The following is a 16,286-nucleotide window of genomic DNA, read 5'->3' on the forward strand; positions in this document are numbered from 1 at the left end:
AAACTGAAAAAAAAATAAAAAAATAAAGTAAGAACACTCCTAGAGTAATTAATAGCTTGTAAGTTTTTTATAGCAATAAAAATTCTGGTTTTATATTGTGCCTTTGCTTTGGTAGAGTTGAAAATGCCTAATTCTATGATAATATATGTCCTTGTTTATTGAAATATGTGAAGTATGTATGCTAAACAATAATTTTCTGTATTCAGTCAACAGAGACTCTATGAACACAGTTTCCTTCCACATCTTTAAGTAGAATTAAGTGCAGGTGTCGTTCTGTACTGCTATAGAGTGTGTGATCCCTTCGTCAGTCCTCTTGGTACTGAGAAGCCCCTCTTAGTAGGTTGCATTTCCGAGTTTTAACACAGTCATGTCACAAGGAGAAAGTTGCTTTTAGTGATTTTCAAGGTTTTAAAGATTTCTTTTTAAAAGTCCAAAAATCCTTGGGTCAATGACTACAGTGGCATTTTCAGCCTCATTTTAATATTCTAAACCTGATTTTTTTTTTCTTTTCTGGTTCAGAAGACAAGTGATTGTATCAATCAATTTTTTTTTAGTTATCATTGGTGCTCTAAAATGTCCTCTGCATAACATAAAGTGGGTCTACTTCTTTGTGAAGGCTCTGTTGTTTAGCCACCAGCTCTCATTGTAGATGCAGCCTAGGTATTTCTAGAAGAGCTTTAACCTTGTGGTAAGCTTCATTTGCCACCCCTCTCACCCCCCTTAATACACTGTTTTTAGAAAAGCTATTTTTCTTTCCCTTGGTTTGTAGTTCCTTCCACATAGCAAGCACTTAATAAATATTTATTGAATGGAATTGAATTTGACCTGCTTAGAAGTCATAGTCCTGGGGTAGGATTATTCATTTGGGGCAGGAGTGGTCATAAATCACAGAGTTTAGTAGTAATCCTGATGATGAACTGCACAGTCAAACGCATAGGGTAGGTCAGTTCCATAAGGTCTGCTTTCTCCTGTGCAAACTTTGGAAAGTGTAGCCTGCTGCGTCCTGAGGCACCAACTGATCCCAGCCTTTTCCAGGCCTTCTGTGCCTTATACCCGACAGCTTTCCTGTGCTCCCACCCTTTAGCACAACTGCGTGAACCCCTTTCTTTATTCGGGTATCTCTTATGCCTTTGCACAATGATTTCCCTGGAACATTCCTTCCTGCAAATCTAGCCATGCTTTTCTGGATGCTCTTGGGAATGTGACTTAGCTGCTATTGTCTTCCTCTAGCACTTTGTTCGTGTTTCATCACAGTTCTGAAATCTGTAATTCTTTCTTATGCCACCAACCTCTCCCACTAGAAAACATCATGAGGACATGTATGTGACTTAATCCTTTGCCTTCTTTCTGCCCCAAACTGTGCCTGGCACATATACTTACTTTCCGTGAATTAACAAATGGACCATGAAGTTCATGTAAATTTGCAAATGGACTAACATAAAAGTGGAGATGAGTTTAGAAGGGAATCTTTAATTTCATGCCTATTTCTAATTCTGTTGTGATATAGTTAAGAAGATTGAGGCCCGAGGTCCAGAAGATGCAGGAGCCAGAGATTTATAAGATGCAAGGTCCTAAGGTTCAGAAGAGCCAGAGGCCTGAGATTCAGAAGATGCAAACTCTTGTGTTAAATTGATGGTTTTTTAATTGTCCCTTAATCCTCGTAGTTTCTAGCTTTTCAAATCTGGAAATGAATGGATTGGATGAGTTCTTTTTTAAAATCCCTTTGAGCAAGAATCACATTGCTCCTCAGTTAATTATATAGAACTAGGTCTCATTTGCCAGACTCCTTAAGGCAGGAAGTATGTTCTCCTCATCTGCAATTTCCTGACACATAGCTCAGTACCTGGTATATGGGAGTTATTCACAGAGTTTTTCTTTTAATCAAGCAGTGTGTGTTTTCCACATGAAATTACAATAAAAAAGGCAAGTGAGAAAAATGTCATGTAAAGAAAAGTTAATTGGAATATCTAAAAATGATAAGTGATATTTTTCATTAAATAGTTAACATATTAACCAATGGAACAAATGAATTTGAAGCAGCCCTGTCCCCTCTTTACAAGTTAATGATTGATCAGCCTGTGACGTTTTACAAGGATATGTTGCTAAAATTCAGCTGTGTCCACTGTAAGAACTTGAAATTCATGTGAGCTCATGGTAGCTTTCAAGAATTGGAAAACTGGAGCTGGTAAGATGTGGCTCAGTGGGTTAAGATGCTTGAAGCCAGGCAGGCGACCTGAACCCACATGGTGGGAGAGAACTGTTCTATCAAGTTATTCTGACTTCCACACACGCCATTACACATTCAGACACACACAGACAATATAATACAAAGTAAGTCAACAAATAATTAAAAAGCTATGTCCTAGGTGTGTATGTCTCATGGCAGTGAACCTCCCCTCTGTTACCTGTGCAAACACTGTCAGCCATTTCCCTCTGCAGTGACTTGGTATTTTCTACTAAGGGAGATTCCATCTGACTCTTGCCAAGAATCTCTTGAGGATTAAGGTAGTATTCTTGTATTTGAACCAAACCCCTACCTCTAAATTGTTAATTATAAACCTGTAGAACTAAATTATGAAAATTAAGCAAATTACACAGTCAAGCCATTTATACAATGTGTGTGTATATATGTATGTGTGTGTGTTTGTGGTTCTCTCAATAAAGGCTAGGTTCACAATTTAAAAGACAAAAGTTTGTGAGTGTACACTGAATCTTTTTAATCAGTTTAACCTGTTTATTTATTAGTTGTATACTGTGTGCTAAAATCTTTTGTCTTAGAACTCTACACAGTGGGAGAAAATAGGAAAATGCAAGGTCATTGTGAGAAATGGTTTTGTTAAAGGTCACTGACTGACAATTTAAGGCAGAGTTTTCTTCTTACCAAAAATGACATGATTGAGCCGGGTGTGGTGGCGCACACACCTTTAATCCCAGGGCTCAGGAGGCAGAGACAGGAGGATCTCTGTGAGTTCAAGGCCGGCCTGCTTTCCAAAGCAAGGTACAGAACAGCCAAGGAAAGAGAAATTTTATTCAAAAAACAAAACCAAAACCAAAAAACCCATACCCCATATATGTATGATGGTATCTTTATACATATATGATGGTATCTTTATAGAAGGAAATGTTGCATTCTGAGGGTGGCTTATTTCATTGCTTGTGTTCATGCTTCCTGACATCTGACAGTTCACTCCTTTTCTGTTGTCCCAGCACTTTTGTGCTTGTCCAGAAGCAGTTGTCAGCTCTGTGAAACACGAAGCCGTTATCATCTGCAGGGTCCTTATCACATTACTATATAAGCTTGATTAGGAAGGAGAATTTTCCTTCGACTTATAAAGAAAAAGGCAACTTAAAAATTCGAAAAGCTCCCAGACTGCACACGTGGATGAGCGCATTTGCACTCCTGTCTCACACCCCTCTGCTTGCTCTCAGGCTCCGCTGTTACCCGCACGTGCTCCCTGACCTGGCTTCCATGAGGCCCTATGGAGAGCATAGTGAAGTGGAGCTCCCTGCTCCCGCGGCAGGATGGTCAGTTTTAGGATACTTGTGTGTTCCTGAAGCTGTACAGTTTGTAAAAAAAAGTTCTCTTCATTAGAAATTGTGTCTCTTTAAGGTTTATGGCACAATATTTTGATATACCTACGAGGACAGTGGGGTCCTGAGGTCATATGAGTAAACATGCCTGCTTTGTTTTGCGCTGAGGTGTCTGCAGACCTTTACCCTAGCTGTGTCTGTCTGCAAGCTGATAATGCTAATTTGGTCCCTGTACTTTCTGTCAGATCTCTAGACCTGTTCATCTTCCTTCATTTCACTTTGTGCCCTTTGACCTACTTTCCCCACTTTCTCTGCTCCCTACTCTTCATAGCTATTATTCAACTTGTTTCTACTTATTTCACGCCTTCATTTTTAGATTCTGTATATAAATGAGTTCACACAGTATTTTTCTCTGTCTGGCTTATTTCAGACTGCCAACCATAATTTTACTATTTATGGAAGTGACTGTATGCTTTGCATATAAAGCCTCTAAACCCATACTAGATGTCTCTCCTACTCAGCTTCTTATTAGCCAGGTTCCAGAAATGTCCTTTGGCCAGTCTGATGCCACCCAAATGTGAGGCTCAGTATAATGGGAAGGAAGAGAACAAGATTGTTGATTTGTTGTGTTTAAAATACCTTGCCCTGAAATCTTTTATAAGACCAAAAGGCCACATATCTGAGGGACTCAGGGCCTTGTGCTAGCTACACTGACATACTAGATCCTTCTGCAGGTGGATGTCTAGCGTGTCGTGAGTACTGCTTTCATGCCTTAGTATAGCGTTATGCAATTCCCAAAGATCTTTTTAAAATAAACAAATTGGTAGGTTTTCAATACCCTAGTCATAGGGGTAGAAGGAACTGGACTTTTTAATGGCAAAGTCATAATAACATGTAAAAGCGGATGCAGTGTAGATTTGAATTACCACTTCTTTTTTTTTTTCTGGTAGAAAGTATTTTCAGTTCTGCAGGCAGCACTCACTCTTTAATGCTCCATTGACTGGGAGGCACCTGGTGGAATGACTGAATGGTATACATCACATGTTTACAGGCCTGGTAGACACTGTGTGTGTTTGTGTGTGTGTGGGGGGGAGATTGTTTAGACCTGACATCTGGTTAACTGCTTAATAACTCGGTTGTTAAAGTTACATATTTGTTAAAAATTCTCCTCAGGGTTCAGAAACAATGGATCAGAATATTCATTAAAATCTGTGAAATAGTTTTAGCCATGTATTCAATAGATTTAATAAATAACATCTTCAAATTAGCTAGTCATGGGTCACTTGTTTTCATTAAAACAAAGAATATTGACAGCATACGGTGATTAGTGAGCAGGATACGGGAGTTCTCTTAAACTCTAGCGCTATGGCATTATAGAAAAGATAATCAAGAGAGTCAGAGTTGAAAATGAGGATGTAGTAGAGGAAAGACTGTGTGGAATATGAGAATAGGATTTGGTAGTTAAAGGAGAAAAGTATTTGTTGGTGTTTTGTAAACTGAATCAGTAAGTCAGAGCACAGGTTACATTGTGGGAAAGAAGGGGGACATGGTTCTACTTACTTATCATATTCCTGTGAGAGAACATATTATAGTTCCCATAAAAACTTTGATTTTTTCTTTGTTTTTAGGTAAGATTGTGCCAAAATCCCAAACTTCAGTTGAAAAATAGCCCACCATATATACTTGACATTTTACCTGACACGTATCAGCATTTGCGACTTATACTGAGTAAATATGATGACAACCAGAAGCTTGCTCAACTGAGCGAGAACGAGTATTTTAAAATCTACATCGATAGTCTCATGAAGAAGTCAAAGCGAGCCATCCGGCTCTTCAAAGAAGGCAAGGAGAGGATGTATGAAGAACAGTCGCAGGACAGGTGAGCACCATTAAGATGTCTACTGTTCATTAGTTCATGTTTATGTTGCTTTTTATCTTTTTATGTTGCCGTGACTATGCTTTGGGGAATATGTCATTTCCGTATTTAAGTTTGGCTTATGTTTAGGTGGAAAGCTGAACCTGAACCTATGTTCTTGCTTTTCTGTTGTATACAGAGTACTTTGAGTTTCACAGGAAGACTGCTCACATTAGTTCATCCTCCTTCTTCCCAAGCGAGCAGGCTTCTCCAATTTATATCTTTTGTATATGAATTTTCCTCAAGACATATGAACAAGCACCTTTTCTCCCTAGGTAGGCCATTGACAGTACAAGGCAACAACTCCACTTCAGTTCAGCTTGGTAAACCATCCCTGGGGTTAAGTGTAAGAGTTGGGGGACAGCAATCATGAGATCTTCACTGCAAAGTTCCACCCTAGCTCTGAAACTATATTGCTAGCATCTTATCTTCAGTTAGCCTTCCTTTTCCTGTACGCTTCCCATGCCAAGAGGCAGGAGGGGGTGGCAGGTGGACTATTAGGTGAGTGGCTAAAGTCTGGTGACCCTCTACTTCATTGTCTGAGAAAATGTCAAAAAGCTCCATTTCTATGAATGTAGCTATCACTGTATAGTTTTGACTATTTTGTTGCCATTCCTGTGGCATCATAATTTTCTGTAGATCATCATAATCCACTCTCTGATGGACATGGCCATGCTCAGCCTTGAGAATCAAGGTCTTGTGTAGATCATCACGGCAATGTTTACTCTGATGGATATGGCTGTGCTCAGCCTTGAGAATCAAGGTCTTCTGTAGATCATCATGGCAAGTGTTTACTCTGTGATGGACGTGGCCATGCTCAGCCTTGAGAATCAAGGTCTTCTGTAGATCACCATGGCTGTGTTTACTCTGATGGATATGGCCATGCTTGGCCTTGAGAATGGAGCTCCACCACAGTACCATCTTTGTATTGTGTGGTACACAGTACTGTCAACACATCAGTATTGATCTCTTTCTATTGGGGTTTACTGTTTGTTTTTATTGTTCTATGGTTTATGAATATATACTTGTTCTGTATCTACCTATACTCCAGAAAAACTCCCTATGCTAGGCTGGAGGAATGGTTCAGTTAAAGACTAAAGATGACAACAATGCTCTATGGTCAAGCTAGTCGTTGTGCAATGCATAACTTTTCAGACTGGCCTCCTGCTGGTCTTTTTCTAGCTCCATAGCTCACTTTTTTACTTCATAAAATATGCCATTGTATGCTTATGTCACAGTTTGTTTTTACATCCACTCTCATGTTAAAGGGTACCTTCATTGCCTAAACTTTGGCAACTCTGTTGGAGCTGCTCAGGACATTCAATTCATCTGGGGAAATATGAGCATGGTTGTAAGATTATATGACTTGCTGGTGTTTAATCTCGTCAATTCTAGACTTTCAGAGTGACTGTATTGTTTTTCATTCCAACCAATAATGAGTGAGATTTCTTGATGCGTATCTACATCAGTTGGAGATAACATCCTTCATTTCCACTTGGAATCTGTTGCAGCAGTAGCTTTGAGTAGATGTTGCTCCAATCTCCGTACTTTGACTGTTGAGTAAGAAGCTGGCTGGGGAAAGGCCCTATATAAAATTAGTTCAGTCCTCACTTTATAGTTCATGTGTGTTCTGTCTGTGCTCTCTGTTTCTGTCCCTGCACTCCACATCCACGTCTCTTTCTCCCTCAAAGACAAGATCCTATGTATCCCAGGATGCCATCAAACTTTCTGTTTCTAATTTTAGTTTTAAATTTTTATTTTGTGTGCATTGGTATGTTGCCTGCCTTTCTCTGTGAAGGTGTGAGGTGCCCTGGAACTGGAGTTACAAACAGTTATGAGTTGCCATGTGAGTGCTGGGAATTGAACACGGATCCTCTGGAAAAGCAAGCAGTGCTCTTAACTGCAGAGCTGACTCCAGTTCTGGTCTCAAACTTTCTTGCCTTGAACTCTTGATTCCCCTGCGTCTAACTTCTAATGTTACCAGGATATATCACTCTGATTCTCCATGGCTCCCAGTCCCTGTGAGCTCTACTGGATGAGTTCAGACACATAAATTGTAGTGTAGAAGAAACAAGGTTTATTACAGAGAAAATTAGGACACTTTCAATAGATGAGTGGTGGCAATAGCCAAAGTGATCATTATGCTAGCTTGCGTTCTTACGAGGACTTTATATTAGTTCTCCAAGTTCTACAACTGATGGCTTTTCTGAGGAGATTTTGACAGGTGATTGACAGGCCCACTGAAGGGCTGGGGGAGGGCAATACCACATCCCTTCTTTATCAGAATTTTCCTAACTAGATAGTAGTCATAAGGTTTTGATGGCTGTTTAGAATGTCTTATCTCCTCTTGTGTCCGGAGGTGGGATTCAGATCACATTCTTCAGATCATTTAAATCATCCAGTGGTAGTTCCTGGTTTTCAAGCTGCTGATTAGGAGTTAGGAGTCTCTTCTCAGTGACCTTCAGACCTGCCATTGGCTAAGTATTTGCTTAAAGCAGAAAGCTGGACACCTGTAGCCAGGATTCTTTCTGTTCAGGTGCATTTGTCATCCAGCCCCTTAGGTTTCCAATTTCAAGATCTCTCTGAGCTAGATAAGGGAACTGATAGTCTGTCCCTTTTCTGAGCTACCTTAAATTTACTTAGAATATTCACTAGTATCAGTTAAGATACATAATGTCTTAGCATTGGCTGAATTCACTTACCTCTCGGAATTTGAGTTCCTTAAATTAGAAAAACCACTAAGAAACATGGAATGTTTCTTTTTTATCTGAAAACATAGCTTCATTTGGTTTGAGATGGTTTAGGGTTGTATAATGGAAAATTTAGTTCTCTTGGTACAGAGGCTCTAGAATTGTTTGTGTGAGCTGGCCAAACAAATACACAGAGCATGTCAAACCATCAAATTCAAGCATAGCAAAGCCCTCTGCCAAAGGTAAAAGGACATAAATGTTTATTTCAAATGTTTTCTAACTTATTCACAACCCTAGTTTACCCGTAGAGTGAGTATAACCAATGATGTAACTCTGGGCTCTTCATTGAGTGTTCTTGGAGGACAGTTTGTAAATCTCGAGGACACTGAATTTCCTGGCTGCCTTTTAGTTTTAAAGCTAAAACTCTGCAGCTCCATCAGTGAGAATTTGAATTGCTACAAAGTTCCAGAAATATGATCACGAGAACCCATAGGGATTGTTGTTCTTACAAACTTGAAAGGATGGCATAAGATCGTGAAATCCAAATGTTGATGTAAAAACCTTAATTTTACATAGTATTTGCATCACTGATCTAAAAAAAAAAAACAACCAACAAACAGAAAAGCAAAAAAAAAGTCTAAATTGCTTTTTATAAATGTCACTGTAATTCATATTCAGATTTAACTTCAGAGTTATTGGCACTCCAGTTAAGCCACTTTTTAATATCAGGATGCCAACAAAGTATGTAACTCTCAGGTTGAGCACTTTGGGTAGAAGTAGCTTTTCAGCTGGATGTGAGATTGATGTGGTAAACTTATCTCCCACTTTTATGTCCTCTAAAGAAACTTGAAATATTTTCGACTTCAACAGACATTTTATAATTATCACTACATCGACTATTTTGTATTTGCGCCTTTGATTGTCAAAATAAAATGAAACCCACGGGACACATGTAATATTTTTTTTTGATTATATGTAGTTTTCTTGACAGTGATAAGTCGTGTAAGACTCTCTGGTCACAACTGTGTAAATTGCATTTGTACCTCTGGTTCAAGTATTCAAATAAGTTTAATTATTCTGACTTAAAAGTTAACTATAAGAAGAAATAGAGTAATTTGTATGCTGAGGTACCATGCTCCCTTGTTGGATTTTACTGTCATCTGTGATCTCTTTTTAATGGTCTATAGCCAACTTTTTCTTTAAAGTACAAATTTCTGTGCTAGATAATTGTCAAATGATAATTTATAATGTACCGTTGGCATGGGTACCGAGGACATAGACTTCTGGTTTGTGTTAATCTGGCAGTCATATAATTGTGCACATTCACTGCTGAGCATCCTTGGAGTCTAAACATGAACTTCTTGGAGGTGTATCACTGCACATGAAGCTCTGTGGCATTTGCTTTGTAGAACATTGCAGAAATCCCTAGAATTTTCTGGTGGAAGTTTGACTGTGTTGTTCAGTAGAATGAGCACTGATCATGTCAGACATACTGGTTACTGGGAGTCATATGAAGCCTCTGAACTGTCCTTTCCTTGGTTCTGCGGTGGCTCACTGACAACAATAATATTATTGAGTTGCCAGTGAGGAACAGCAGTAGAACTAGTCATGTGGAGTTCAGCAACTCAAACCAGCACTGCTTCATTTGACTCTCTACTTTATTGGATAAAGTTGTGTTGGATGAGTGTGTGTGTGTCAAAATGTTTAATGTCCATGTATCTGCTGTGTCAATAATGTACTTCTTTCTGGCTTTATTTTTTAAATTAAATGTAAATAAAAAGCAGAAAACATTGGGTGGGAAGAGGAGACACTGTCTCAGGTTGGTGTCAAGACAGAAATGATGGTCATTCCTGCTGACCAAGGTTCTGACCTTTTCTTCTGTGATTTTACTGGCATTTTCTCCAGTGGTCAGTTTCCTTAGGGAATTTTCTCTTTCACCAGTAAAGGAAACATTAACCAGCTTCTGTCCAAAGCCTGGCATCGGACTGCCACTTAGGATGGCCTATGAATATGCTTCTAGGAACTGCCTCAGTAAGCCCGGACCATATAACCTCCTTCTTCCCATGTGCTTGGCTACTGAAACAAAACCCAGAGTTTACCGGGGTGAGGAAAAATAGCGCCGCATTTAAAAGTCTGTCTGTGGAGAAAATAAAAGCTTTAACATGCACACATAGGCAACGTAGATGATGTTGTCTTGTTCTTATCATTTCAAAGCCCCTCATTCATTCTTCATACACCAGTGTTGTAGAAGACAAATCCACTCTTGGAGAAAATGGAGCCAGTGCTTGGATAGGAGGGAGCAGTGGTAACATGTTTCACATAAGAATGTGCGTGCTTCTTAAGGTTTAATGCATTTCAGCCCAGAGAATTTAATCCTGTCAGAGGCTAGCCTTTATTTGAAACTGCAGAAACATCAGACAGATTTCTGTTGACCACTGACCAAGCTAAGCAAAGGAAAAAGGATTCTCTCTGTCATGTTAATGACATTTCCGCTCATGGGCTTGTTACCGCTGACTGCGCCTGCTCCATACCCCGACTATGATAGCTTAGATAGCTATCCAGAAAATTTTGGAGCTGCTCTTTTGAAGAGACATAATTAAGTTAAAGTTGAATTGGAAAAGAGAATAAAAACAGGAAAAACAAAGCAGTTTCTCAATCCCCCCCAATAGTACTACCAGTAATAAAGAGGATCCAACAAAACACAAAGAAACCTGCCTGCTACTCATTCTACTGGGTGCCACATTGTTTTAAACAAAGAGTAATGCAATGCGTGTTCCGTTTAGATGTTGGTCAGATGTGTGGACCCATACCCATAGTTCTAGTACTTAACTGGCCTACGCTGGAGGATAGATTGTACTGGTATCAAATGCCTTCTCTTCTGTTAAATATTTATTATTTAGCTGCATGAAAGGGAACTGTTATATTATTTATTTAAATAAACCTTATTTTCTACTTTCTAATAATGAAAATTATAGCCTTTCTGAGTTCATGAGCAGAAGAGATATAAACTACAAACAACAAAGAATGTGGTTTCTAGGGGAAACAAAATAAACTACACATTTTTTGAATACTAATATTTTAATACATTTATTGACTGTTTAAATTTTGTATACTCGTCTGCATCCTAGGCATTTTGTCTTTTAAAATGTAAAACTCCATAATTAAACCATTAATATTCTATGCAGAACTATGTCTCCCTGCTAGAAAATGGAATTTTATTTTTTAAGAAACTTAAGCATGTTGGTTTACTGCAAATGAGTAGAGTAAAAGTTTTATTTGTTCCCAGTAAGAATATTTTATGCATTTGAGAAGTTATGAATTGACTTCTCTCAGCCCCGAAAATGAAGGGAACCATTTCTTTAACACATCATTAACACAGAGGTCACAAGAAAGCGATTTGAACAGATGTTTTTGGAGTTAAACAAAGAAAGACTGTTCCAGTGGGCAGGAGAGCCTTCAGACCCTTCGGTTACAGACTTTAGGGCTCAGTGTGTTTGGCTAACTGCACCCCTGTTACTTTGTTTACACTTTTAGTTGGTAGTTAATTTGTGTTCAAATGAAAGCAAACTGTCCATTTTGAAGCAAGTTTTTCATTGGTGTCCCATTTCCAAAATACAAGGGAAGAGAAAGTTTTAGATGCACTTTAGAGAGAATTCCACTTAAGAACATTTCAATAAAATACTTGCCTGTAATCCATGTATCTGTTGTTTATTTGTTTCGTTTTCGATTTCAGCAACAACCTAATGTCATTCTGCCTTTAGCTCCTGGTTCCTTACAGGTTTTTTTTTTTTGCAAATTATTTTAATATCTTTCAAGTCAGATTATATTTCATAAACATATATTATCTGGATTTTTAAATTGGGCATTCACTCTGAAGATTCCAGTTTATTAAATGTTTATAAATTCCCGAGATAACCATTGTGCAATTAAAAAATAAACAAAAACACAAGACTCCAGTGAACTTGGCTTTATGACTGAATACCTTTTTGTTTTTCAGTCTTAAGGCAGCTTATTAAAAATTGATGTTTTGCTGCTGGTAAATATCTGGTGACGTTCAGATTTGATAATTAAAATCCAGAAGCCCTTGAGAAGGAATGCTTGGTTTTAGTTTCATAATAACAATACTCCCACCAAGAAGGTCGATGAATGACATCTTTCAAGTAGCAGATTTGTTATTTTGTTAGAGGAAGCTCCTTTGGCCGTTTCTTACAAAGCTAATTTAGAGTCTGTTTATAAAACAGACAAGCCCACAGTGATAACACTACAGCCCTGAAGTGCTTGGTTATCTACCCTAAGAAGTCTCTAGCTTTTCACTGATTTAACAATGAGGTAGACTTTCCAGGAATCCAAAGGGATTAGCATTCAGCACTGATTGGAGAGGGTACGTCTCCAGTAGAGCTCAGGGCTGTCTGCTGTGCAGTAAAGTCCTTGAGTTTTCTGAGTCAATTTTCAATATTTCCCGTCCCCCAACATCATTGTTTGGACTTGAGTTCTTGTGAATGTACACATATATTTCTAGTTTATGGCTGTGCTCATTTTGGCAGGATACACATAGGAGGTCATTACCAAAAAAACTCTTCGTTAAAGACTAAAACAATAAAAGCAGAAGCTCATCCTGCTGGGCAGAGAACAGTGGAGGACCAGATTAAGCGGAAAGATGGTCAGATGTCTTGTTGAACTGTGCTGTCAAACACCTGATCCCGGTTGTACTACAACACTTACACAAGCAGCCACAAATGTGCAGTGGCTTTCACTTCCTTGAACTGCCATCACAAAGTGCAACTACCTGGATGGGCTCAAGCAAGAGAATCTATTTCTTTCCCAGTTTTGGATGCTGAAATCCAAAGCAAAACACCTCCGTACTTTGCCCTGAGCACCTCTACAGGGAGGGCAAGTGCCATGCCTCTTGCAGCCTTTGGTAGCTCTGGTATTGGACCTGTGGAAGCACTGCTATAGTCCCAGCCTCTACCATCACTTGGTACCTCCTCCATCTCTCCTCTCTCTCTTCCCCTCCCTGCTCCCTACCTGTTAATTTATTCTCTAACCGAACCTTTTTCTGAGGTCACCAGTCAGTGTGTGTTTGAGATCAGCCCTAATAAACCATCTTATGCCTGCTACATCTGCAAAGACACTATTTCCAAATAAAGTCATTGTCACAAGTAAGGGCAAGCCTAGGATGCCACTTACTCTTTTGAAGACACAGTTCAATTCTTACTGGTGACTGGGTTTGGAAGTGTAACTTTGTACTACACAGGGGAAGAAAATGAAACTTCTTAGACTGTCATCAAAGTGGGAGAAACTTTGCTTGGTAGGATATGCCAAACATAATTACTTGAAATTCTTTCTGGAAAGGCTTTTAAGGCTAGATTAGTGTTGTATTTTTGGGGATCAGGCTTAGGTTAGAATGAATGCTGAATTGACTGATTACCATGCATATATTGAAAAATATGAAATTAAGGCTGTTCAATAATAAAGTTTCATATATTGACACATATATTGTTGTTTTAATCTTTAAATGCCATCTCTACTTAAAAAACTTTTAGAAATATCACCGTACATAATTAAAAGTTACACTGTTAACAGCTGTGATTATCCTTGATTAAGAATCCCTGCTTGGTTTTTTGTCTCGTGATAAATGCTAGAGAGCTAATCAAAATAAGCAACTGTGACTTCTGTCATTAAATCTTTATGCAAAGTTATTTGCCTTGCAAATAAAAAGAAATAGGAAACATTTTTCGTGTAGATGGCAGACACATCCATTTTCTGTCTTTAGTATTAAGACACAAAGCATTACACTGTGTATAATTTCAAATCTAGTTATAGCAAACCGGTTTAGGGATGCTCAATGAGATTAAACGACCATTTCTAGAAGTGGCTTGGGTCAGGGCTGCATAAGCTGTTGAATCAGTAAAGTTCCACCTTGTGTTTTGGAACCAATCAGCTTTGCCTTTGTTCTAGGAAGGAAATGTGTATAAATTAATTGGCATGACTATAGTTTGCTAAAGCCTTACTTACATAAAGGGGCCAGGCTGAGTTTTGCCTGTGGGTTGTAGTTGGCCAGCTGCTGGTTTAAAGTACTGAGCTAGGTCTTGGACATGAAGCTACTGAAAATATTTTATCAACAGAGGCTGGGTGTATGTGTCACTTCAGTTATGAAAATATTTGGTCACTAGTGATACCCAAATGACAGTTGTTTATGTAACTAGAAGTAGTCTAGGCTGTCTGGCTCTGTAATTCCCTTCCTTGAAGGCTGAGTTTTGCTTTCCTTTACCCTCCTGGTTCAAGAATTCTTGATAAAACTGCATTCCCCTCAGGCTACAGAAGAGAGGAAGGAGGAGGACACTATAGGAGCCGCACAAATATGATAAGCATGCTCTTTAACCCCCGAGGTAAAAGGGTTTTGGTATACTGAACAGTTTAAATTTCAGCCTCCACAGTAGGACAGGAACAGGAGGATTGAGAAGGTGTGGTGTTGTCTGGCAGTGCTTGTCCTAACAGATCAGCAGATATGCACACACACTAGAGGTTTATCTTGGGGAAGCTTTAGGACTTCATTCTTTAAAAGTGTATTGCCTTCAGCTTCTTTGTTTCATGTTCACGTCTTAGCAGAAGGCAGGAGACTCTTTGGTCAGGACATTAGGACTATGGTTAGTTTCCAAACTAACTGGGTATCAGTTGTTCTGAGCCCCAGCTACAGGACAGGGTGAAGACCTTGCGACCCCTGTGTGCACCTTGAACTGGATCATGGAGGAGCTTCAGTCCTAAAGGACAGAGTCTTTGATAGTGATGACGTTTGTCTGGAAGAAGACATTATTGTACCTGCAGCAAGTTTTCCCTCTGCTCCATGGGGAGACACTGTCTTCACCTTCTAGGCTTTTTGCTGTACACTTGACAGATTCATGCTTAAGGCAGTAAGCGACCTAGTAAGGGATTCTGAGAGACCCTCTCAGAAAGTATTCTCAATGGTTTCTCCAGAACCGTAATTGTGTGAAGGTTCATATTTTGAGGGCTGTGTAAAAAAAATATTTTGTTAGTATTTAATACAAAAAGTAGTATTTATATTGTGGCACTATTTGAGATTATTGGTAAAATCAAAACCTTGGGGTTTGCCACTCTTAATGTATAATGAACTCTGTAGGGTGACATCTTACATGTACTTTGAAACTCTCATCTCTACCAAAGGATGTGATGTTCACATGAGCAAGAGAAACTTATTTTCAGTGGCCAGGTCAGCCAATGCCAAGGCCTCGTCTCTCTCAGGCAGGTGCTCTACCACAGAACCCTGTTCACTCTGCCAGTTACAACTTTTTATTATAAACTTTCTCAGTTTTTATTGGCTCTCTAGGTGGAAAATGAGGAGAAATTAAAGAAACGCATACACAAAGTGTCGTTCATCGCATACGTGTTACCCGGTCTTTAGAAGAGAAGGCAGTTTTATTTTCTTTTAAACTTTGTATAATATGAACCTGTAGTTCAACCCCAATAATTGGTTTGGTTGGTAAGGAAGACCAATGTTAGGTGTGTAAGGTGCCTTAGAAATGCTATTTGTCATAGTTATCAGCGCCTGTACAGAGAAGATCTGTATCGAGCTGTGTGGTTAGGCCCCTCTTCTGTTTGGGGCTTAGTGTTGCTTGAAGGTTTCACAACTGGACAGGAGCTGCTTGAGCGTGTGTGTGTTCACAGCGGATGGCTCCTTACCACGTAGTTTGCCTGAATCCGTAGCTAGCTGGTGGCTTGAGAAGTGTGAGTGGCGGTGCCTTTTTCACCTGTGTTTCGGAAGGACTCATCGGGACTATTTCCACATTTAGGGGCCATGAAAATTTCTCTTTTCTCATCTTCATTAAATTGCTATTAATAATACCCATCGGCTGGTCAGCCAGTGTATTGTGTTCATTTAACAAGACTGTTCCTTGCCTTTAGTCACACCCAGAATACCGTTTTTTGAAAACGGTTTCTTCACTTGTTTTTTAAGTATTTGAGTTTGAGTGAAATGTTGCTTGGCACCTCTTAACGTTTTTATTTTCATTTTTAACTTAGTGGAGATGAGCAAAGTTTTGTTTCGATGAGAGGGAGTAGTAAGGTTTGCCTGAGGTACTTACTTGGCTCCCTGGGTTTTTTTTCATTCCTCTGGTCACTTCAATCTTCTTCTG

At 39.1% G+C, this 16,286-nt stretch overlaps 1 protein-coding gene across 4 annotated transcripts in view; it reads left to right on the forward strand.

The window, feature by feature from the left end:
* The window catches only part of Cblb (Cbl proto-oncogene B), a 186,948-nt gene that overhangs the window by 15,560 nt on the left and 155,102 nt on the right, over positions 1-16,286 (forward strand). For all 4 annotated transcript variants that reach the window (XM_005345058.1, XM_005345059.2, XM_026786262.1 and 1 more), the window contains exon 3: positions 5,160-5,410. In XM_005345058.1, the coding sequence (XP_005345115.1) occupies positions 5,160-5,410 (251 nt within the window). The remainder of the gene's footprint in view (positions 1-5,159; positions 5,411-16,286) is intronic.

This window comes from Microtus ochrogaster, chromosome 2 (genome assembly GCF_000317375.1).
Source record: "Microtus ochrogaster isolate Prairie Vole_2 chromosome 2, MicOch1.0, whole genome shotgun sequence".
Classification (NCBI taxonomy): Eukaryota; Metazoa; Chordata; class Mammalia; order Rodentia; family Cricetidae; genus Microtus; species Microtus ochrogaster.